Source organism: Lissotriton helveticus, chromosome 3_1 (genome assembly GCF_964261635.1).
Source record: "Lissotriton helveticus chromosome 3_1, aLisHel1.1, whole genome shotgun sequence".
In the NCBI taxonomy this organism is placed as follows: domain Eukaryota; kingdom Metazoa; phylum Chordata; class Amphibia; order Caudata; family Salamandridae; genus Lissotriton; species Lissotriton helveticus.
The window spans coordinates 1949701203-1949725079 of NC_136061.1; the positions used below are offsets into that span (position 1 = coordinate 1949701203).

Genomic DNA, 23877 nt, shown 5'->3' on the forward strand with positions numbered 1-23877 from the left:
CAACTCGACCCTCCAAATCAAGAGCCAACTCCACCCTCCAAATCAAGAGCCAACTCCACCCTCCAACTCAAAAGCCAACTCCACCCTCCAACTCAAAAGCCAACTCCACCCTCCAACTCAAAAGCCAACTCCACCCTGCAACTCAAAAGCCAACTCCACCCTCCAACTCCACCCTCCAAATCAAGAGCCAACTCCACCCTCCAAATCAAGAGCCAACTCCACCCTCCAACTCAAAAGCCAACTCCACCCTCCAACTCAAAAGCCAACTCCACCCTCCAACTCAAAAGCCAACTCCACTCTCCAACTCAAAAGCCAACTCCACTCTCCAACTCAAAAGCCAACTCCACTCTCCAACTCAAAAGCCAACTCCACCCTCCAACTCAAAAGCCAACTCCACCCTCCAACTCAAAAGCCAACTCCACCCTCCAACTCCACCCTCCAACTCCACCCTCCAACTCAAAAGCCAACTCCACCCTCCAAATCAAAAGCCAACTCCACCCTCCAACTCCAAACCATTTTGTTTGTAATATCAATACATGTAAGTCACATAAATACAACACATATTGCATTACAAATGCTATAGGTGTCACATTTGCAAAAGTTATAACTATTAGCGTTGTAAATGACAAAGAATTTATTTTCACTATTTTCCACAACAAAACATTAAAATAAAATTGGTCATTTACAATAGCAATAGCTCAAACTTTCCAAATGAGAAACATATTGCATTGCATTTTAACTCCCTGTTAACTTCAGCTGATCTGATGCTCACTTTTACCACACCTCCTTCTCTAACTCCCTATTCTATTCTCTTCTCCTGTGCTGATCTGCTGCTCTCTTCCACCCCACCTCCTTCTCTAACTCCCTGTACTCTTCTCTTCTCCCGTGCAGAACTGCTGATCTCTTCCACCCTGCCTCCTTCTCTAACTCCATGTTCTCTTCTCTTCTCGTATGCTAATCTGCTGTTCTCTTCCACTCGCCTCTTTCCCAAACTCCCTGTTCTATTCTCCTGTGCTGATCTGCGGCTCTCTTCCACCCACCCACCTACTTCTTTAACTCCCTGTTTACTTCTCTTCTCCAGAGCTGAGCTGATCTGCAGCTCTCTTCAACCCGCCTCCTTCTCTACCTCCCTGTTCTCTTCTCCCGTCCTGTTCTGCTGCTCTCTTCAATACCACCTCCTTCTTTAACTTAATGTTCTCTTCGCCTGTGCTAATCTGCTGCTCTCTTCCACCCACCTCCTTCTGTAACTCCCTGTTCTCTTATGCTGTGCTGATCTAATGCTCTCTTCCACCCACCTCCTTCTGTAACTCCCTGTTCTCTTCTGCTGTGCTGATCTGCTGCTCTCTTCCACCCACCTCCTTAACTCCCTGTTCTCTTCTTTTAGCCCTCTGCTGACCTGCTGCTGTCTTCCACCCGCCTCCTTCTTTAACTCCCTGTTCTCTTATGCTGATCTGCTGCTCTCTTCCACATCACATCCTTCTCTAACTCACTGTTTTCTTCTCCTGTGCTGATTTGCTCCTCTCTTCCACCCACCTCCTTCTCTAACTCCCTGTTCTCTTCTCTTCTCCCGTGCTGATCTGCTGCTCTCTTCCACTCTGCCTCCTTCTCTAACTCACTGTTCTCTTCTCCTGTGCTAATCTGCTGCTCTCTTCCACCCTGCCTCCTTCTTTAACTCACTGTTTTCTTCTCCTGTGCTAAACTGCTGTTCTCTTCCACCCGCCTGTTTCTCTAACTCCCTGTTCTCTTCTCCTGTGCCGATCTGCTGTTCTCTTCCACCCCGCATCCTATTTAACTCCCTGTTCTCTTATCCTGTGCTGATCTGCTGCTCTCTTCCACCCACCTGCTTCTCCAACTCCCTAGTCTCTTCTCTTCTCCAGAGCTGAACTGATGCTCTCTTACAACTGCCTTCTTCTCTAGCTCCCAGTTCTCTTCTCTTCTCCTGTGCTGATCTGCTGCTATCTTATACCCGCCTCCCTCTTTAACTCCCTGTTCTCTTCTCCTGTACTAATCTGCTGTTCTCTTCCACCCGGCTCAGTCTTTAACTCCCTGGTCTCTTCTCCTGTGCTGATCTGCTCCTCTCTTCCACCCCACCTCCTCCTTTAACTCCATGTTTTTTTCTCCTGTGCTGATCTGCTGTTCCTTCCCACAACCTCCTTCTCTAACTTCCTGTTCTCTTCTCACATGCGGATCTGCTACTCTCTTCCTCCAGCATCATTCACTAACTCCCTGTTCTCTTCTCCTGTGATAATCTTTAAGCTATCTTCCATCCGCCTACTTCTCTAACTCCCATTTTTTTTCTCCCATGCCGATCTGCTGTTCCCTTTCACCCGCCTCCTTCTTTAACTCCACGTTCTCTTCTCCTGTGCTGATCTGCTGCTCTCTTCCACCCGCTTCCTTATTTAACTCCATGTTCTCTTCACCTAAGCTAATCTGCTGCTCTCAAACACCCCGCCTCTTCCTTTAACTCTGTTCTTTTCTCCCATCCTGATCTGCTGCTCTCTTCCACCCCGCCCCCTTCTCCAAAACCCTGTTCTCATCTCCCGTGCTGATCAGCTGTTTCCTTCCACCGCATACTTCTCTAACTCCCTGTTCTCTTCTCCTGTGCTGATCTGCTGCTCTCTTCCACCCGCCTTCTTCTTTAACTCCCTGTTCTGTTCTCCCATCCTGATCTGCTGCTCTCTCCCACCCCGCCCCCTTCTCCAAAACCCTGTTCTCTTCTCTCGTGCTGATCTGCTGTTCCCTTCCGCCGCCTACTTCTCTAACTCCCTGTTCTCTTCTCCTGTGCTGATCTCTTCAACACGCATCTTTCTTTAAATCCCTGTTCTCTTATAATATGCTGATCTGCTGCTCTCTTCCACATACATCCTTCTGTAACCGCACATTCACATACATACAACCATACACGCACACACATACAACCACACACACAACCACACACATCTATCGCCCTCACTCTTTCTATCGCCCTCACTCTTTCTATCGCCCTCACTCTTTCTATCGCCCTCACTCTATCTATCGCCCTCACTCTATCTATCTATCTATCGCACAACAACAGCATCACTCAGGGGCACCACAGCATCACTCAGGGGCACCACAGCATCACTCAGGAGCACCACAACATCACTATGCGCTACCACTGCATCACTGAACGCCACAGCATCACTTGTCACCACCAGAACATCACTCGGCGCCACCACAGTATCAATCTGTGCAAACATTGAACAACAACTTGTTCAAATATGTTCTCTCAATGTTTCAAGCTTTATTACAAATGTCACAAAAAATGTTGATATTTCACTTCTGTTCTTATGTTTTAGTCACGATAAAATACACTGAACATAATCTTCACGAAAGTTATTTACAAAAGTTTAAGCTATTGCCATTATAAATTACAATAACTTTTATTTAAGTATTAATTATTTAAAAAAACATTATTTGTAAAATCAATACTTCTAAGTCACGTAAATACAAAACATGTTGCATTAAAAATGCTATAGGTGTCACATTGTCAAAAACAAAAGTATTAGCATTGTAAATGACAAAGCTATTTCACAATTTTCAAAAATAACACATAAATAACAAATTTGTCATGTACAGGACAAATAACTCAAACTTTCCTAATGCGAGACCTATTGCATTGCAAATGCTTGTTCGGTCTTGTTTGTCACTTTTGGTTTAATTAGCTCAAATATCCAAACCTTAAATAATATACTTACTTAATGGAAGAGTAGTTTAAGAACTCATCCAACAATAGTCTCAACCTATTGTTATTGCTCCCGTTTATGAAAATGAAAGCAGCTTTAAATTGCGTGCTTTCAACTGTAGATGCTTTTTTTCAGGTTTCAATCGTGGGGGAAATAAAACCAATATCAATGGATGCCTCCTCGTGCTTTCCACACGTGGCATTTAATTTGAGGTTACTTAACTATATTTCCTGTAAGTATACTGTGCACAACCACCTCAGTACCACCTCCGCACTAGTCGGCGTCACTCCGCACCACTTAAGCATCACTCAGCAGGACCTAAGCACCACCTGAGCCCCAGCAAAGCACCACTGCATCCCCACCTCAGCAGCAACTCTGCATCAGTGCAGCATCATCTCAGCACCAACCCAGCATCACTCACCCCCACCTGAGCACCAGCGCAACATGACTCAGTAACACTGCAGCAGCATCACCACAGCATCAGCACAGCACCATCTTCGCTTCAGCACAGCACCATCTTCGCTTCATTGCATTGCCACCTCCTCATCAGTGCGCCCCCACCAGTGCAGCACCACCTGAGCCTTACCACAGCACCCATCAGCACAGCACCATCTCATCAGTTCACCACCAACGCAGCCCCACCTCCACAGTAACTCAGCACCACATCATCACACAATACCTCTGCATGAGCGCATCACCTCAGCACACCATCAACTCAGCACCACCTGAGCACAAGCACTGCACCCCCATCTCAGCACCACCACAGCTCTTCGTCACCACAGCATCACTCAGAGCCATCGCGACACCAGCTAAGCATCTCCTCAGCATCACTCAATACCAGCACAGCATCAGCACAGCAACGCCTCAGCATCAGCACAGCACGGCCTCAGCACAGCACCACCTCCGCATCAGTGCACCACCACCAGCGCATCACCAACTCAGCATCAGCACAGAACCTCCTGAACTCAACACCACCACAGCACTACCTCAGCGTTAGCACAACACAGCACAGCCTCCGTATCAGCACACCACCACCTCCGCATCAGTGCACCACCACCAGCACATCACCAACTCCGCATAGCACAGAACCTCCTCAGCATCAGCACACCTCCAGCGCATCACCAATTCAGCATCAGCGCAGCCCATCTCGGCACTAGTGCAGCGCTACCTCAGCACTAGTGCATCACCTCCGCACCAACTGAGCATCAGCAGAGCACCACCTGAGCACCACCTCAGTATACCTCCGCACCAGCGCAGCACCAACTCTGCATCACTTTGCATCACTACAGCACTAATGCAGCACCACCTCATCACTAATGCAGCACCACCTCATCACTAATGCAGCACTACCTCAGCACTAATGCAGCACTACCTCAGCACCACTGCAGCACCACTTTGGCACTAATGCAGCACTACCTCACCTCCAGCGCAGCACCACCTCGACACCAGAACAGCAGTAACTCAGCACCAATGCAACACCAATGAAGCATCGCCTCTGCACAAGTGCAGTACCAGCTCAGCATCACTCGGCACCACCTGAGCACCAACACAGAAGAACCTGAGCACCATAAAAGCAGCACTGAGCACCACCAAAACATCACTTAGCACTACCTCAGTATCACTCAGCACCACCGGAGGGTGACCTTAGCACCAATGGAGGGTGACCTCTGCATCAGCGCAGCACCCCCTCTGCATCAGCGCAGCACCCCCTCTGCATCAGCACAGCACCCCCTCTGCATCAGCGCAGCACCCTTTCTGCATTAGCGCAGCAACCCACCTCTGCTTCTGCACCGTAGCACCCCCTCTGCGCCTTAGCACCCCCTGCCTCTCGCCACAGCGCCCCCCTGCCTCTGCGCCGCAGCACCCCCATTGGCTCTTCCCCGCAGCACCCCCTCTGGCTCTTCCCCGCAGCACCCCCTCTGGCTCTTCCCCGCAGCACCCCCTCTGGCTCTTCCCCGCAGCACCCCCTCTGGCTCTTCCCCGCAGCACCCCCTCTGGCTCTTCCCCGCAGCACCCCCTCTGGCTCTTCCCCGCAGCACCCCCTCTGGCTCTTCCCCGCAGCACCCCCTCTGGCTCTCCCCCGCAGCACCCCCTTTGGCTCTTCCCCCGCAGCACCCCCTTTGGCTCTTCCCCCGCAGCACCCCCTTTGGCTCTTCCCCCGCAGCACCCCCTTTGGCTCTTCCCCCGCAGCACCCCCTTTGGCTCTTCCCCCGCAGCACCCCCTTTGGCTCTTCCCCCGCAGCACCCCCTTTGGCTCTTCCCCGCAGCACCCCCTCTGGCTCTTCCCCGCAGCACCCCCTCTGGCTCTTCCCCGCAGCACCCCCTGTCCATCTTCCCCGTAGCACCCCCTGTGCATCTTCCCCATAGCACCCCCTGTGCATCTTCCCCGTAGCACCCCCTGTGCATCTTCCCCGCAGCACCCCCTGTGCATCTTCCCCGCAGCACCCCCTGTGCATCTTCCCCGCAGCACCCCCTGTGCATCTTCCCCGCAGCACCCCCTGTGCATCTTCCCCGCAGCACCCCCTGTGCATCTTCCCCGCAGCACCCCCTGTGCATCTTCCCCGCAGCACCCCCTGTGCATCTTCCCCGCAGCACCCCCTGTGCATCTTCCCCGCAGCACCCCCTGTGCATCTTCCCCGCAGCACCCCTGTGCATCTTCCCCGCAGCACCCCCTGTGCATCTTTCCCGCAGCACCCCCTGTGCATCTTTCCCGCAGCACCCCCTGTGCATCTTCCCCGCAGCACCCCCTGTGCATCTTCCCCGCAGCACCCCCTGTGCGTCTTCCCCGCAGCACCCCCTGTGCGTCTTCCCCGCAGCACCCCCTGTGCGTCTTCCCCGCAGCACCCCCTGTGCGTCTTCCCCGCAGCACCCCCTGTGCGTCTTCGCCGCAGCACCCCCTGTGCGTCTGCGCCGCAGCACCCCCTGTGCGTCTGCGCCGCAGCACCCCCTGTGCGTCTGCGCCGCAGCACCCCCTGTGCGTCTGCGCCGCAGCACCCCCTGTGCGTCTGCGCCGCAGCACCCCCTGTGCGTCTGCGCCGCAGCACCCCTTGTGCGTCTGCGCCGCAGCACCTCTTGTGCATCTGCGCCGCAGCACACCCTGTGTATCTGCGCCGCAGCAACCCCCGGTGCACCTGCGCTGCCACACCATCTCTGCATCAGCGCAGCACCACCTCATCAGTGCACCTCACCATTAGCGCAGCACCACCTCATCAGTGCACTTCACCATTACCTGAACACCACCTCAGCACCAACTCGATTACCTGAACACCACCTTGGCACCAGCGCAGCACCGTCTCAGCATCAGCACAGCACCATCTCAGCATTCCCTCCCCATCCGTGTACCTCAGCTAGAGCTCAGCACCACCTGAGCACCAGCACAGACCACCACCTCCGCATCGCCCAGCACAAGCACAGCATCACTCAGTGTCACTACGGCATCACTTAGCACCACCTTTGCACCCGCACAGCATCACTCAACATCCCCACAGCTCCACCTCAGCATCAGAGCAGCACCACCTCCACATCTGTGCACCACAACCAGTGCAGCATCACCTAAGCAGCAACTCTGCACCAATGCAGCACCACTTCACCATTAGCGCAGCACCACCTCAGCACCAGCGCTGCACCAACTCGTCATCTGAGCACCAGCACAGCATCACCTAAACACTACCAATGCATCACTCACCACCACCTCAGTATAACTCCTACGACAAACACGCCCCCAACTCAGCATCAGTTAAGCCCTACCTCAGCACCAGCACAGGCCTGCCTCTGCACCAGAGCAGCACCACCTCAGCACCTACACAGCACCACTTCAGCATCCGCGCAGCACCGCGTCAGCGCTGCATCACCTCAGCAACTCAGCACCACCTGAGCACCAGCCCTGCACCACTACCTCAACATGCTTCTGCACCACCACAGCATGCTTCTGCACCACCACAGTATCATTGAGCACTATCACAGCATCACTTCAAAATCAACACAGCACCATATCAACATCAGCACACCACATTGGTGCACCACTATCAGCACAGCACCACTTGAGCGCATGCGCTGCACCACTACCACCACTCAGTGCGACCACATCTTTACCCAGCGCCACCACAGCATCACTCAGCACCACTTAGACCCAATTACAGCATCCCCCAGGATCACTCAACACCCCCCTCAGCGCCACCTACGCATCAGTGCACAAGCGCACTACCATCTCATCAGCACAGCCCTACCACAGTACTAGCACAGCTCCACCTCAGCACTAGTGCAGCATCACCTCAGCGCCAGCTAAACAGCAGAGCACTACCTGAGCACCACCACAGCATCACTCGGCACCACCACAGCATCACTCGGCACCACCACAGCATCACTCGGCACCACCACAGCATCACTCGGCACCACCACAGCATCACTCGGCACCACCACAGCATCACTCGGCACCACCACAGCATCACTCGGCACCACCACAGCATCACTCGGCACCACCACAGCATCACTCGGCACCACCACAGCATCACTCGGCACCACCACAGCATCACTCGGCACCACCACAGCATCACTCGGCACCACCACAGCATCACTCGGCACCACCACAGCATCACTCGGCACCACCACAGCATCACTTGACACTACCACAGCATCACTCGACACTACCACAGCATCACTCGACACTACCACAGCATCACTCAACTCCACCACAGCATCACTCCCGTTGTGTGTGGTCTATTCCACCCCATAACAAAAATAATAAAGCCATAACAAACCAGCATTAGAACAGGCAGAAAGAGGTTGCTAGCATTGCAAGGACAAAAAAAAACTAGAAGACATTTTTACGTTCATTCTTTTTTAATAGGGTCGTTCAGATGTACATAATGTCTTGGGTGTATATATAAGGTGACAAAAATGCTTATAACACTTTTTTATTATAACTGTTGTAAGGCACAATGCTGAACACCATAGCTTAAAGACATTGGCAAAGCCAACAGCTCTGGATAAATACTTATAATGTCCCAAAGTCGTGACCTATTGGCTATACCAGTGTTTGTATGTAGTTTTTGTCTTAATGGTTCTTTAGCATGGGGTTCAAGCTAAGACTTGTAATGGTGTACATGTGACAATGGTGCTTCAGCATCTGTTCAGACTGTTGCTTGAAGACATTTTTGTAATAATCAAATATGTTGCCACATCTTCTAAACTGCAAAGAAGAATGTTTTTGCCAAAGGAAATTATAATGGATCTACTCTGAAAGGAACATCCTTTCTAGAGTTAATCCATTGTAATGTTTTCCTGATCGCAGCTGTTGATTAAACACATATTTTTTTCTTTGCAAGATGACAAAGATTTTCTTTTTTTCGCGGTTGTCTAGTGGACTTACAACTAATTGTCGATAGGTTGCCTTGCTCTTCATCGTGTTGTAGAAATGAAAATGATTGAAATGTACTTACTCTATGCCCAGCTGCTGTAGCTTTGAGGAGTACAGGAGGACTTGCTGTTCTCCAGATCCTGCTGCCCCCTTTCTTCCTGCTCTCCATCCAGAAACGTAGGCAAACACCAAGTGTACGACTGCGCGTCTACAAAACTGCAGTTACACCTCTCTTCAACTGCAAAAGACTGCAACTGTTTAGTTTTGCATCTGCAGCTGAGTTGTGTTTATTCACCACCTGTTATTTATAGTCCTTCAAAATGACAATACTGAGCACTTTCACAACACAAAAATTGCACATCTGCAGCATTACAACCAAGCTGTGCTTCTGCAGTGGCACATTGAGAGCAATGCTTCAAGTACACAATTCTGCAATAACACCACAACAGCATGAGAATTCTACAACTAGACGACACAACAAACTCCGTAGTACTGCAGGTACAAATATAGCATATCTGCAATTCTAACTTCAACACTACAGTTACAGCTGAAACAATAAAATTGCAAATTAACGCCACATAATTTTGGTTTTCATACAAAATATATTGCACTTATGTTGATAACATACACGTGCAATATGTACCTTTTGTGTTTGTTCATGTTTTTAAAATAAATTGTGCAGGCTCAGGTCAGGACATCATCTGGCTTGCTCTGCCTCAAAAGCTACTTGCTCCAGTAAGGAGTGTGTTTTAACAAACTGATTGTGCCCTTCTGTCCTAGCATGCCACTTTTCGCTACTAATAATCTCTCTCTCATCATCCCAAGGTTTCGTCGTACATCACTGAATGGCCGATGATTTGTGGAGAGAGGACTGCTTCTCTGGAACACTCTTCCTTCTGAAATCTGTGCTACCCCTTACTGGGCTATCTTTAAAACGCTGCCTGAGCACCTGGTTGTTTAAGATGGGGTACACTGCCTGAATTCTGATTCTGACCACTTACGGTGATCAAATGGCGGTGCTGAGAGTCTTTTGAGAATTGTACCCTATAAAAAGAATGTAACACTACGAGCCTAGTTGCAAGATTGTTTAACTAGTAGACAAAATGAACGCAGTTCAGGAGTTGCTCTGCAAGCCATTTTTGGGTCGGACCTATGAAGAGAAACTTCAGTTGAAAAGTTTAGGACCTCATCAGCCTGATATGAAACTGGAACAACTGAGCACTATGGATGGGACTAAGGCTTACACCCGTAGGTTTACCACAGGATGGTATACAAAAAAGAAATGGCTTTGTGGGTGCCCCTTGAGGAAGGCATTGTTCTGCTTTCCATGCTTGCTGTTTGGTGGTGATAGTAATTGGACAGAAAAAGGAGTTAATGATTTGAAACATCTTTCTGAAAAAATAAAAAAACATGAAACCTCAAAATTTCACTTGAACAACTCATTGAAGCTGGTTATGTTTGGTCGTGTGAGAATTGCAGCACAGTTGGATGAACGTTATCGTGTGCAAATAAGTAAGCACAATGAGGAAGTTGATAAAAACAGATACACCTTATCTAAGATCATTGATTGTATACGGTTTTGTGGTGCCTTTGAATTGGCTTTACGGGCCCAAGATGAAGTGGACTGCTCTTCAAATCCTGAAATATTTAGTGGCCTTGTGGATTTTGTCTCCAGCATAGACAGTGCCATGGAAACCCATTTAAGAACTGCAACAGTGTTTAAGGGATCTTCAAGAACTATCCAAAGGGAGCTGCTGGACTGCATGCTGGATATCATCAGAGAGTTTATTGTACAGCAGTTACGAAGAACTGAATATGTGGCTGTCCTAGTTGACAATACTTCTGATGTGTCACCAAAAACCCAGTCTGCGGTAGTCTTTCGTTATATTGATGAGAAATCCAAACTTGTTGAAAGATTTTATTGTTTTACATGTTTACTAGATACCAGAACTGAAAGCATAACTACAGCTCTATTGGTTCACCTGCATACTATCTTTCCAGAGCAGTGTAACAAAGAAAAAATTATTGCTCAGAGCTATGATGGTACCTACGATGGTGCTAGTGTAATGCATGGAGAGTCTGGTGGGCTGCAGCACCAAGTCATCGCTATGTACACAAATGCACATTATGTCCATGGCTATGCTCACCAGCTTACCCTAATTGTACAGCAAGTTGCATCTAAAATCCCACAAGTAAGAAGTTTCTTTTGTGATTTGTCTGGCTTTCCATCCTTTTTTATACCATTTCCAAAAAGGACAAAGGTGTTGGAGGACATAGTGACCAGAAGGTTTCCAGACCGAGCTTCAGTACGATGGGACTTAAACAGCCCAACAGTCAATATTGTATATGTGTACAGAGAAGATCTCTTTGAATGCTTTAAGACTGTTGAACATTGTGGTCATTTTGAGTCAACGGCTATATGTGAGGCTCGGGGACTTATCAGAGTGCTGGGAGACAGGGAGTTCCTTTTCTTTCTCTTTTTATTTCATGACATAATGGCTCATGTAGATACATTGTACAGCCAGGTACAGAAGGAGGACATCGACACATTATCTATTCATAGAGCTACAGCAGACTTTGTTAGCAGTATCTACGGTGTCCGAGGATCTGTTGAACAGTTTGGTTCTAGGCTTCCAGAGAATTCCATGTTTCCAAGCCAACAAATGGATATTAAGACCTTGAACCAAGTTGCAAAAGAAGTGTGCGATATTCTAGTTGTTCATATAAAAGGACGCTTTGCGTTCACAAAACACCTGGTGAGTGCCAAGTTATTGAAGTGTAAACTATTTGAAAGCCACGATAAATCGTTTCCTGTGGATGCGATGACTGATGCTTTGGAAACATATCCCACACTAAACAAAGAAAGGTTGCTTACTGAGCTTTCACTCATATATAGTAGGAGTGAGTTCCGCCATGCTAGTGGTATGGTTGCTTTATTTAAATTCTTTGTTGAAAATGATCTACAGGAGGAATTTTCAGAGACATTGACATTACTAAGAATTCTCCTTACCACACCCATGATTACAGCTGAACCAGAGTGCTGCTTTTCTACTCTGAAGAACATTAAAACATTTTTAAGGAACACTGTGAACCAGGATGGCCTCAATGCATTGGCAATGCTGTCACTGGATAAACAGCTCATCCAAGATATACCAGATTTTAACAAGAGAACTATTGAAAAGTTTGCTGGTCTTGAAAATCGCCAGGCAATGTTCATGTATAAGTAATACCATGATTAATGTTTGAATGTCTTGATTATCATGGTTTGTAGATCACCCTAAATGCACAGCAAATTAGCCACGGAAAAAACTGCTTTTTACACCTGTCTAGAATGGTTAATGATGCAAGGTTATTTTGTTTATTAGGAAGGTACAGTAATAGGTCTGTTGAGGATAGGAGTTTGAACAGGTGCCTTAAAACACATGTAAGTGTTTATATGTATGTTTTATTTTTTTTAAATGTTGGTAGAATGCGTTTTCAATCAAGAATGTTTCAATATGTTATGTTCCCATATGGCCAGTAAAATGCCAGAGAAAATAAATGCCAGTCCATGAAAGCAAATTGTTTTGAATTGTGTACACATTTAATATTTAAATCGATGCAAAGGTAAATATTAATGTTATTTTCTGAGTACTGGCTAGGTCATCCTTTAACTTCATCTTTGATACAAGTATGATTCGTACCTTTTCATAACTTTAATACATACAGACATAGCATTGTATACATCATGTTTTATTACATTAATTGATAGAAATAAGGCTGCCATGACACAACTAAGCATTCATCTATCCAAATAATGAGACTCCATATTCAAAATAGTGGTAAAACGTATTACAATCAGTCCCGCTATATATTTGCAAATTAAAGGTACACGTTAATATGCATATGCTCACAAGTATGGGCTTGCAGCATAAACCTATAGATTCATATGCTGACATTATTCCTACTTGTAGTTTTAGAGTCCAGAACATTCCCAGCAAAAACAGTTTTGATTTTGGATGCTGACCATTGTAAAGTTAATTTCCCAGTAAGTGAGCACCATCCTTAGATTATGGTTTAGGCTGCTCTGTGCAGAATCAGGTAGGAAGTGGTGGTGTTAAGCGCCAAATATGAGGTACATTTAACAGCGAATTGTGTTGGAGTTTGGATGTAGGCCATAACGGATGTATCCATAAAATGTTTGTTTTGGCTTGAGGAGTCTCTCTGCACTATTGACAGTGGATATTTATTGTTACCAAACTCAGTGGTCCTGGTTTTATTGAATCAGTAGGTTGAAAGACTGCATTTCCTGGGATTTGGACCTATGGCCATGCTGGAAAACTCATATCTCTGGAGGGGATGCATTAGCCTATTGAGTCACCAGACCCTGTTTAAACCTGAACCCATTCTGATCATTAAACAGATGTTAGTGACTATCCTACTTACCATGCATGTCTAAAGATATAGGTTTCCTGTGTAGTCTTTCACCATTTGCGGTCCAGTTCTGACAATGACTGTTTACGCTATGTTTTTCCTACTAAAATTTTTAGTTTTTGTTAATGAAGAGACTGCAGTTTAATTTTTGTTGAAAGTGTCACTGCCAATGAACAAATTCTTGGTGAGCACACATAAACTAGTTAACTTGGAACCTAGGTATTGGCTTGAAGATTTGTAGATTCACATGCTGTACACTATATCACCATTAAGTATCGGGCAAAGTTCATTATGACATCGACCATAAAACCACTATGCCACAGTACATGACTACTACCTCTAGATTTTTCCTGTTGCTGTCTGTATAGTTTGCAGGTCAAATGATAGACACTGGTAAAATGGTTCACAAAATGCAAGATTCAGTTTCGAGAGGCTAAACAAGCATTTGGCTTTTGAATGTAAGAGTAGGCCATCTGATCCCAAAGTAAAATAATAAAGTATTTCAAATATTCAGCTTTTAAAAGCAAAACTAACAGCTTGACCTTGAAAAATTGCTTCAAATATAGTCTTTTGATGAACCATTAGGGCAACATACTATACCATATAGGGAAGAAAAACCAAAGTGCCTTATCTATGACTTGCAAGAATGATAAATGCACAATTTATTTTAGTGAGCTAAGTTTTCATTGAAGCATGTGTTAGTCTTGTGCATCTCTGATCGTAGGAAGGAAGATCTTGGGAGTAGAGCTCTAAGCATTTCCTTAGTTCACTTATTGTGGAGCCAAGAGCATTATTGTATTTGATTCTCTTTGTGGTTTTGCTGCATCCCTACTAGCCCCTGACAGGGCTGACATTAAGGACGAGCAGTGCTTTCTTTGATGAGCAGTGCTTCCTTTTTCTTGATACATAGTTTAGAAGTGGGTGAACTAGACTGCCACTATCTGAATGATAGAAAGGGGTTTAGCTTTTTGAATATGAATTTTGGAGCGTCTTAGCTAGAAAGAGCAGACATCATGGGCAGGCTGTAAATCCAAATGGAAACACAATGCCAAATCGAAAAAGAAAAAGCATATGAATAGATATCCGATCCACTTCAAGGTCATTGGAAAGGCCATTCCTCATTTGTTCTGAGGTGAAAAGAGGGAAATGTGGAGCCTTATCGAGCTGACCAACGAGCACTAACGTTAGGATTTCAGCTAGACAGGGAAGCAAAGTAATTAATTTTCCAGATGAGCATTTGTGAATAATCTCACTAAGCGGCCTTTTATTATAAGCTATTGAGGCACATGGCTTCAGTGTATTTGTCCTGGGTGTAGAAAGTCGGGGAATATGGCTGTGAGGAGACGGACAGGATCTGCAGTCTTGATGCGAGTTTAGACTGAGGTCCCAGAAAGTCTCAAGCTTCTGACCTACAAAGGTGTAAGCTGCTTTAGTTGAGGCATCCTTAAACACCCGTTGTTAGCGTGGCACAAATGAAGTCCTTCCACAGTAAAAGAAGTGCATGAGATATATGTGCAACAATGAAAAATTTCCTAACTATCGTAACAGATAGTTTCAATTCTATTAAGGACTCTGAGGCGAGGATTATGCTCTCTTTCTCCACTTTATTTAACAGCAACCAAGATTTTAAAACAGTATTTATAAAGAACAAAATTACATTTCCCAGAAATGTAAGGTTAGATAACAAAACAACATTGTCCAATGAGCTACAGCAGTGGTCCATCCAATCAGGATACCTCTCCCTTGATGTAGTCTGCCCTCACTGGCCCATCGTCCTCTTTCGTTGCGCAAAGTCAGCCGTTAGATAACATTCATGCATCTTTGTTGGTCGTATCAGCACCTACGAGGACGAAGGGTAAATCGTCATACCGAACCAGGTTATTAATAAAACCTAGAACTTCAAAATCAGTGAGGCAGACTATAACTGAACACAAAGCAAATTCTCATAGTTCGCAATCATAAAGATAAACTTCCCCAAAAATTTTTTTTTTTATTTTTTTTTTATTTTAAAGACTTGTAAAGCGCCTGGTGACCCGAGGGCATCCCCGCGCTATAAAGATTTGTTACCCAGATGAAAGGGAAGAAAAGAGGGGGATGACGTTATTTTGGGAATAGAAGTGTTTTCAATTTTTTTCTGAAAATCAAATAATTGGGTTCCAATCTAAGGGTACGTGGGAGGGAGTTCCATCCAGTGGAAGCTTTCACGGAGAAGCGTCGGCCTCCAGTGCGTGTCTTTTTAAATTTGGGGATGTTGGCTAGATGCTCATTCTCGGACCGCAGGGATCTGGGTGCTTTATAAGGAGTAACCAGGTCGCTGAGGATCGAAGGGCCAACTCCATTGATCAGTTTGTATGCCGTGCACATGGCTTTGAATTCCACCCTTTGGCGCACAGGGAGCCAGTGCAGGGCCTTGATGGCAGGTTTCGCTGACACTCTGGAGGGAAGGTTCATGAGTAGACGGGCTGCTGCATTCGGTGTTCGTTGCAGTTTCGCCAGTGTGGCCTCAGGGGCTCCCAGGTAGACCATGTTACTATAGTCCAATCGTGACAGTATGAGCCCTTGGACTAGTAGTTTCCTGGATGCGGGTGGGAGTAGGGGGAGAATCCTGCGGGTGGTGCGCATAAGCCCAAAACAGGTTCCTGCAGTTTTGGCCGCTTGCGTTTTCATTGAAAGCTCGGGTTCTAGCCATACTCCTAGGGTCTTGATTTCATGTTTCGGGGTGGGAATTTCCCCGAACACGTCTGGCCAGACCGCTGGGGGGATGGTCACCCATTGCTTTCCCATGAGCATCACTTCGGTCTTTGACCCGTTTAGTTTTAGTGATGAATCACACATCCAACCGTGGATTTCCGTAAGGCAGTTTGCCAGGTTGTCTGGGTGGTCGTCTAGTTGGGATAGGGAGACGACCAGCTGTGTGTCATCGGCGTAGCTCACTATTTTTATACCGAATGGTGTCACCACGTCTTCAAGGGAGGCCATGTAGGCATTAAAAAGCGTCGGGCTCAGGGACGATCCCTGAGGGACCCCGCTCGTGAGGGGGAGGGTGGACGAGCGGTAATTGCCGTCCCATACCTGGAACGAGCGCCCGGCAAGGAAGGACTCTATCCATCTGAGTGCCGTCCCGGTGAGCCCTGCTGCCGCCAGCCGATGGAGAAGGACACGATGGTTAACTGTGTCGAAGGCTGCACTAAGATCCAGGAGGATCACTGCCACTGACCCTCCTGAATCTAAAATGCGCCTTGCCTCCTCGATGACGGCAAGAAGGGCAGTATCTGTGCCGTGGCCCGGGCGGAACCCAGTTTGGGATTGCCGTAAGATGTTATTTGCCTCGAGAAACTGAGACAATTGTCGGTTGACCAATTTCTCAGCTACCTTGCTAATGTCAGGGAGGAGTGAGATTGGCCGGTAGTTTGCCATATCTGCTGGGTCTAGCTGGGGTTTTTTAAGGAGTGCCTTCACCACTGCGCTCTTCCAGCTAGCAGGAACAGATCCCTGGGCAAGTGAGCTGTTAATAAGCTCCGTGATCGTGGTGGTGATGACGGGGGCTACGGTTTTAAGGAATCTAAAGGGTGCAGGGTCCAAAGGTGATCCGCTTTTCATTTTGGTCATGATTACTTCTACCTCGTTGCAGGTTACTGGCCTAAATGTCGCAAGTTGGGGGCGTATGCTGCTTCCAGTCTGGCTGGGGGGTGAATCATTGTCCATGTGGCTAGAGGGACAGGGAGGGGGAAGGGATGCTAAGATGCAAGCAATTTTGTCATTGAAATAGGTGGCTAATTCGTTGCTTCGGTCCACAGGGGGGGTGTTGGAGGAAGGAGTGGTTGGTACTTTCAGAAGCTCTTTTACGATTAGGAAAGATTCCCTGGCTGAGTTAGTGGATTCTTTTATCCGAGTATCGTAATGGGAAGCTTTAGAGCGCCTAATAGCAGTTTTGTATAACCTAACTGAGTTTTGGTAGGCTTCCTTGCTGGCGTGCTGCCAGTCTTTCCTCCAAAATCGTTCGGCTCTCTTACAATTTTTGCGTAGTAATCGAAGTTCCGGGGTGTACCACGGGGCGGAACCTGGTTTCCCATTTTTGTCCTCCCGAGTTCTAAATGGGAGTACGGAGTCCAGGGAGGTAGTAATCCACTCTCTAAATTTACTATCGGCGATAGCCGGGTCTTCTGCGTAAGCAGGGGTAGTTGACTTTAGGGTCCTGGCCCATTCTTCGGTGGGGAGCTTGGACCAGGCCCTGTCCCTGGTGTAAGTGGGTGGTTTTTGAGGTTTCCTCAAAGTTCCTGGTAGTTGGAAGGAGACTAAAAAGTGGTCCGTCCAGGGGAGGGGAAGGGACTCACTAGCTTGCATAGTGGGGGTGCTCGTGAACACAGGGTCCAGCAAGTGACCTTTGTTGTGAGTAGCTCCAGAGTTTAGGAGGCGGATGTCGAGAGCCGCCAAATCGGTGATCAGGTCGACTGCCCCAGAATCTAAAGGGTCATCGAAATGAATATTCAGGTCTCCTAGTATCATGAAATTAGTGATGGAGTGGGCCTGTGTAGCTACTGTGTCCAGGAGAGAACTAGCAAAAGGACCTGGATGACCGGGGGCGGTACACTAGGATCCCTGTGAGTGAGTTAGTAGGGTCTAACTTAATTGTGAACTGCAGGCTTTCAGAGTCGGGAATCTGCGCATCATTGGATTTGCAGAGGAGATGATCCCGGTGGATAATGGCGACACCACCAAAAAGAGCTACTTACTCCAATATGGGATGGGTCTCGTTATCCAGAACTCTAGGGGGGGGGGATAATCCTCGCCTCCTAGTCCTTAATAGAATTGAAACTTTCAGTTACGATAGCTAGAAAATATTTCATTCTATGTCAGGACTGGAAGCGAGGATAATGCTAGTTCAAAGCCTGATCACCACGAGGTGAGCCATATCGAGGACTGGCTTGAAGTAAAACCTCTTAAAGGTAGAGTCTGAAGACCAGTCAGAGGACATCCTCAATGCGGCTAACTGGGCACCCAAGCTAAATGCTTTCGAAGCCATAGCACCTTGTGCTGAGTGAGCTCCAAAGATCCTAAGATTAATGCCTGCTTCTTGCATTACCCACCTGACCCACCTAGCAATGGTAGAGGGAAGATACAGCCCAAAAGGGCTTGCGTAGAGCAGCAAGAAGTTGGTGTTCTCCCGGAGGACGATACTCCTCTGTCATCTCCTCATATGCCTTGAGGCACGAACCACGCACAACTTTGGAGTGTCCGGAAATTCTAGGTAAGATATTACCCTTGTGCGACATTTCGTCCTTCTGTGAAGGGTCAGGGTGACAAAAGCATAGGTAACAAGGGTACTCCCTACGGTGATTTCAGGTCTAGAGGAGGGAGTGACTATCGAACAACAATGAAAGGGGGGGACCTCTATTCTGACCTATCTATCTTTGCATAGTGGCATTTAAGTCTGTTCACAATTTTCATAAAGGATGCAGCAGGGTACATAGCATCATTTACTTAGACATAGTATTAGTTATTTTCATTTATTTAACTTTATAACAAATTATTTTTTCATTTTTTAGTAATTATACTGTCAACATTATAATACAATCACATGATCACTTTTGTACAACTGATTAAGATACAGAGCTTAGACATTGCTAACCAGGAACCCCTAGACAATCTGTATGCAATTACTGTCACTCATACCATCATTCACACAAAATCAGACTTTCATAACTAATGTGCTAACAATACAAAAAACAGTGGCGGCCAAGTCGGCGAAGGCTTTGAACTTCGTGCCTCCTAAATGGTAGATCTACTGCACCGCCGATATGTTGTCCATTTTTAGGAGGACAGATGATTGAATGGACTCCCTCGTCCAGCAGCAAATGGCGAATGAGCCTGCCAGAAGTTCCAGACAGTTGATATGTAACTTCCGTTCTTTTGGCGACAACAATCCTCGTGTGGAAAAATCTCCGCATCTGGCTCCCCAACCTACCGTGCTGGCGTCGGATTCTATCACTAAATCAGGCACGGAGCCAAAAATCGCTCGGCTGTTCCAGGTCTCCATGTGCTGTAACCACCAATGAATCTCCTCCCAGGCTTCTGTGGAAAGTACTACTTGGTGGGAATATGGGCACCCTCTGCGCAAGTAAAGTGCAGCGCCTGATAATGTAGGGGACCCGGGAATATTGCCTGGATAAGTTGAGAGCAGGCCTACCAATTGAGTGATGTCCCTGAGAGAGACTTGATTCTTTGCCAGGGTCCTTTGCAATGCATGCTTGATCTTTGAGATCTTCCTGGTCGGCAAACTGAGCGTGGATGTCATGGAATCTATTACGAAGCCTAGAAAGGTAAGTGACTGAACGGGCGTGAGCACTGACTTCGTCTCGTTGACCAGGCTGTCGAGAAGGTCCACAGTCATCCAAAGATGACGAAGAAGCAGAAGAGGACACATTTCCATCAAGAGGAGATTGTCCAAGTAGACAATCATCCAAATGTCTCGGGACCTCAAACATTCCACTACCGGCTTGAGGACCTTGGTGAAACACCAAGGGGCCGAGGATAGTCCGAAAGGAAGGGATGCAAACTCGTAGGTCCGCCCTCACCAGATGAACTGAAGAAAACACCTGTGGGAAGGAAAAATTGGGACGACAAGGTTAGCGTCTTTTAAATGCAGATGCACCATCCAATCGGAGGAGTGTAAGACATCCCTGAGGAGATGGATTCCCTCCATCTTGAAGTGGTGGTAAACCACTCATTTGTTGAACCCACTGAGATTAATAACGGGACGCTTGCCTCCATCCAGCTTGTCCACCAGAAAAATGTTGCTGACGAAACCTTTGGGGTGTAGAGTAGCAAGAACGATAGCTCCTTTGGCCAGGAGGTAATCGACCTCTGAATCCACGAGGGAAGAGTCTTGCAGAGAAAACTGAATGGGAGGGGGTCTGTTGTGTTGGACAGGATCGCTGAGGAACTCAATGCGAAAACCTCAAACTGTTTGTAACACCCATGGATCCCTGGTGATAGAAACCCAGGTCTGGAAAAAATTCCCCAGTCTCCCCCCCTACTTTCAGTTGGGAAGAAGGGAGAACACTCACCGGCATTACATGATGATGTTGCTCCTCGGTATCCCCATGCCTTTACCACGGCGACCTCTGGTCGGGTAGAAGTTTCCGAAACGGAACTGATCCTGGTACTATCCCTACCTGGAGCCTTGTCCTTTTGGGTGCTGATTGGAAGCACGGCTGGATGAGCGACCCCTACCTCGGCCGCCCCTCTGAAAACCCGGGGAAACACCTTTTTTATGGTTGATTGCGCTCTGTCCAGGGAGGTGAAGGTGTTAACAAATTTGCCTAATTCCCGGACAAACGGTTCTCCAAAGAGACCTCCCTGGGCCACGGGGCCTGTCTCAGAATCTGCAAGATCTCCCAGTTCCAGGTCAACTTTGATGAGCAAGGAGTAGCGACGCTTCGTAGAAAGGGCACATTTGGCTTTGCCCAAAAATACTATCGCTCTCTGAGCCCACCCAGAAAGGGACTCGGGTGAGATAAGGGACCCTAAAGTTTTGGCTTCTTCAGCCATATCCCATATTTTGGTGAGAGGTCCTAAAACATCCAGGAGCTTGTCCTGGCATGTGCTCCAGGACCTATCAATCCCCTTTTTTGGGTCACGCATACATTTCTGCAAGAAGGTAGCCATGCTGGTATCAATTTCAGGGGTGAGAGCCACTTTGTCGTCCAGACTGGAGCCCTTCCTGATCTAAGGTCTTCCGAATACCCATTGCCACATAACTGGCAATCTTATCTACTGGGGCCCAGTCCAACGAGCGGGTGTGTATAGCGTCAGGATCGCACGTATTAGCTGAGGCATCCGGCACCATCGAAGGTCCCGGCCTAGAAGGATCAGGGCCAGAATCAGCGGTCCCTGCGGCGTTCTGAGGACTCGCCAGACCATCACCAAAAGATGGGAGACTAGATCGCAAGGCTAAAAAAGCCTGTTTTAACTTGTCAAAAGCGGAGGTGTCCACCCCAGCCTCGCGGGCACGTTTGGTGGGAGGGGGGGCAAGATCGGATGGCAGGGAAGGAGCGGGGTGCTCAGTATGGAGAGGAGCCTAAGTGGGGTGAGTGAGGCGAGCGAGAGCTTGGTCAATATTACGGAACAATCTGTCCTCCAAAGGGGCCATGGATTCGCCAACAGCTTTGTAAATTGATGCATCCACAGCATCATAAAAGTCGTCGGTCCATGGAAGGTCAGCTAGGGCGTCCTCTTCCCCTGAAACTCTTCCTCGTAGTCCATTTCCATACTTGGACAAAGGGAAGCAACCAGCACAGTAGTGTCCGTTTCAAAGCAGGACTGGGTGTCGGTCAGTTCAATTTAGTGAGGGCTGGATGTCGGCCTGTGCTCAATAAGCGAGGGACAGTCAAAAGTTTAAGAAGCCAAAGCCCCGGGCACAGAAAGTCGGGTGCAGAACAAATACATTCAACACGAACTGGCCTGTGAAGTGCCCAACAAAAAGCTTGGAAGCCTGAGTACAGACCCCACAGGGCATGAACACAAGCAATACAGACTCCCTCTGCAGTATGTTCTAGAATGCAGCGGAGCGTGAGATAAGTATTAATACAACCTCAGCGAGGCTTACATCCAGGCCGGAACTCACGAGGAAACTAAGGCGCGCAGTTCAAACCCCTCAGGATGTGAACGTGCGCGCTGGTTTCTCAAGTCCAACCCTCTCTCTAGTGGCGGGAGGACCGTGAGCGCACCAGAATCGGCTGCGTAGGAACGGTAAAACATTCCCGCTGTCAGGTAACTGTGCCACAGAAACAGGGAAACAAACTACACCGAGAATGGCATGTGGCGGCGGCCGTGATAAGAGAATACACTTTCGACCGCTGCCCTCCTGCAACCACAACCAAAGCGCGGGAGGCAAAATAAGCCAACAATAACATTAAACATGAGGTGAAATAAGCCAGCAAAACACAATGTACACTACTCATGAGGTAAAATAAGCCAAGCAGAAAAGAACACTTAACTCGGCTGCGTAGCAGCGAAGAGAGAAGATGACGGGCCAGTGAGGTCAGACTACATCAAGGGAGCGGTGTCCTGATTGGATCCACCACAGCTGTTGCTCATTGGACAATGTTTTGTTCTCTCACCTTACATTTTCCCAATGGTTCTGGGAAATTTAGTTTTGTTCTTTAAAAATACCGTTTTAAAATCTTGGCTGCTGTTAAATAAAGTGGAGAAAGAAGGCATAATCCTAGCCTCCCCTCCTTACAAAGAATTAAACATCAGTGTGGTTAAGACAAAAAAATGAAGCAGTGCAAATCAAGTCATTACAAAATACACATTTGGTAAGGAAATATTCCCACAAATGAATAGGAGCATATGATGTAGTGATCAAAAGTATGGAACTTGTCCCAAAAGTAAGTATAAAGAGGTTGTGTTGGTTGGAGGGGGGCATCATTCAGTCTTATGCTATAGGAAATATGAAAAAATGTCAGTCATCCATGCACTTGACCAGCACTTACACGGTTATGTGGCAGACGTATGATTTATAAGAAGACAAATTCAACTTAGCTAAGTGAGTGTTGTTCTTGTTGAATTGTATTCTTTTTGCAATTAAGGTCAAAAGTCTTCATTGGAGAATTCCTGGACGCTGTAGCCAGAATGGGGCCTATGACAAAGAATGCTCAAAGTGGTGCTTATGTGGCCTTAAACGCCTCACCATAAAGCTCAGAATAGAAAAAACTGTTGAGGATGAAGTTTTGGGAGAAATAGGTTATCCTAAACCTGCAGAAGTGCATTTTTAGCCAAATCCTGGAGTACTGTTAGCTCCTGAGGCGGAAAGCCGGGAGAAATTGCCGAGGTTTTTTTAAACTTTGTTGTGTAATACTTTGTTTTTTAAAACTTACTTGTCACTCTCCCACGTGCATTTCCCGTGGAGCGGATCTTAGCGCTCACGAGGGAATCTGTCCACACTTGCTGCCGGTAGAGGGGAAGACTGCGGCCACGCCCACCACCCTCAGGCCACGCCCCCTACACCCCAGCTTTTAAAGCGTGCTGAACTGCGAGCGCGAGCAGAGTACTGTTAGCTCCTGAGGCGGAAAGCCGGGAGAAATTGCCGAGGTTTTTTTAAACTTTGTTGTGTAATACTTTGTTTTTTAAAACTGACTTGTCACTCTCCCACGTGCATTTCCCGTGGAGCGGATCTTAGCGCTCACGAGGGAATCTGTCCACACTTGCCGCCGGTAGAGGGGAAGACTGCGGCCACGCCCACCACCCTCAGGCCACGCCCCCTACACAGTATAAACATGTGCTTCCCCCGGAAGCGCAGCGGACGAGTGCAGCGGGCGCGCCTAAGGCAAGCCCGTCTGCGCCCGTCCGCGACCGGACCGCGCCCAGCGCCAGCCATGCTGCCAGTGTACGGCTGCATAC

The 23877-nt window shown here is 47.6% G+C and overlaps 1 protein-coding gene across 4 annotated transcripts in view; it reads left to right on the top strand.

The window, feature by feature from the left end:
- Window positions 1-23877, top strand: part of ZWILCH (zwilch kinetochore protein) — a 450160-nt gene that overhangs the window by 211125 nt on the left and 215158 nt on the right. For 2 of the 4 annotated variants that reach the window (XM_078683038.1, XM_078683039.1), the window contains exon 4: window positions 9886-12621. The exons of the other annotated variants lie outside the window; for them this stretch is intronic. In XM_078683038.1, the coding sequence (XP_078539164.1) occupies window positions 10164-12287 (2124 nt within the window). In that variant the 5' untranslated portion in view covers window positions 9886-10163 and the 3' untranslated portion in view covers window positions 12288-12621. Of the gene's footprint in view, window positions 1-9885; window positions 12622-23877 lie in introns of those variants that run through there. 4 annotated transcript variants of the gene reach the window in all.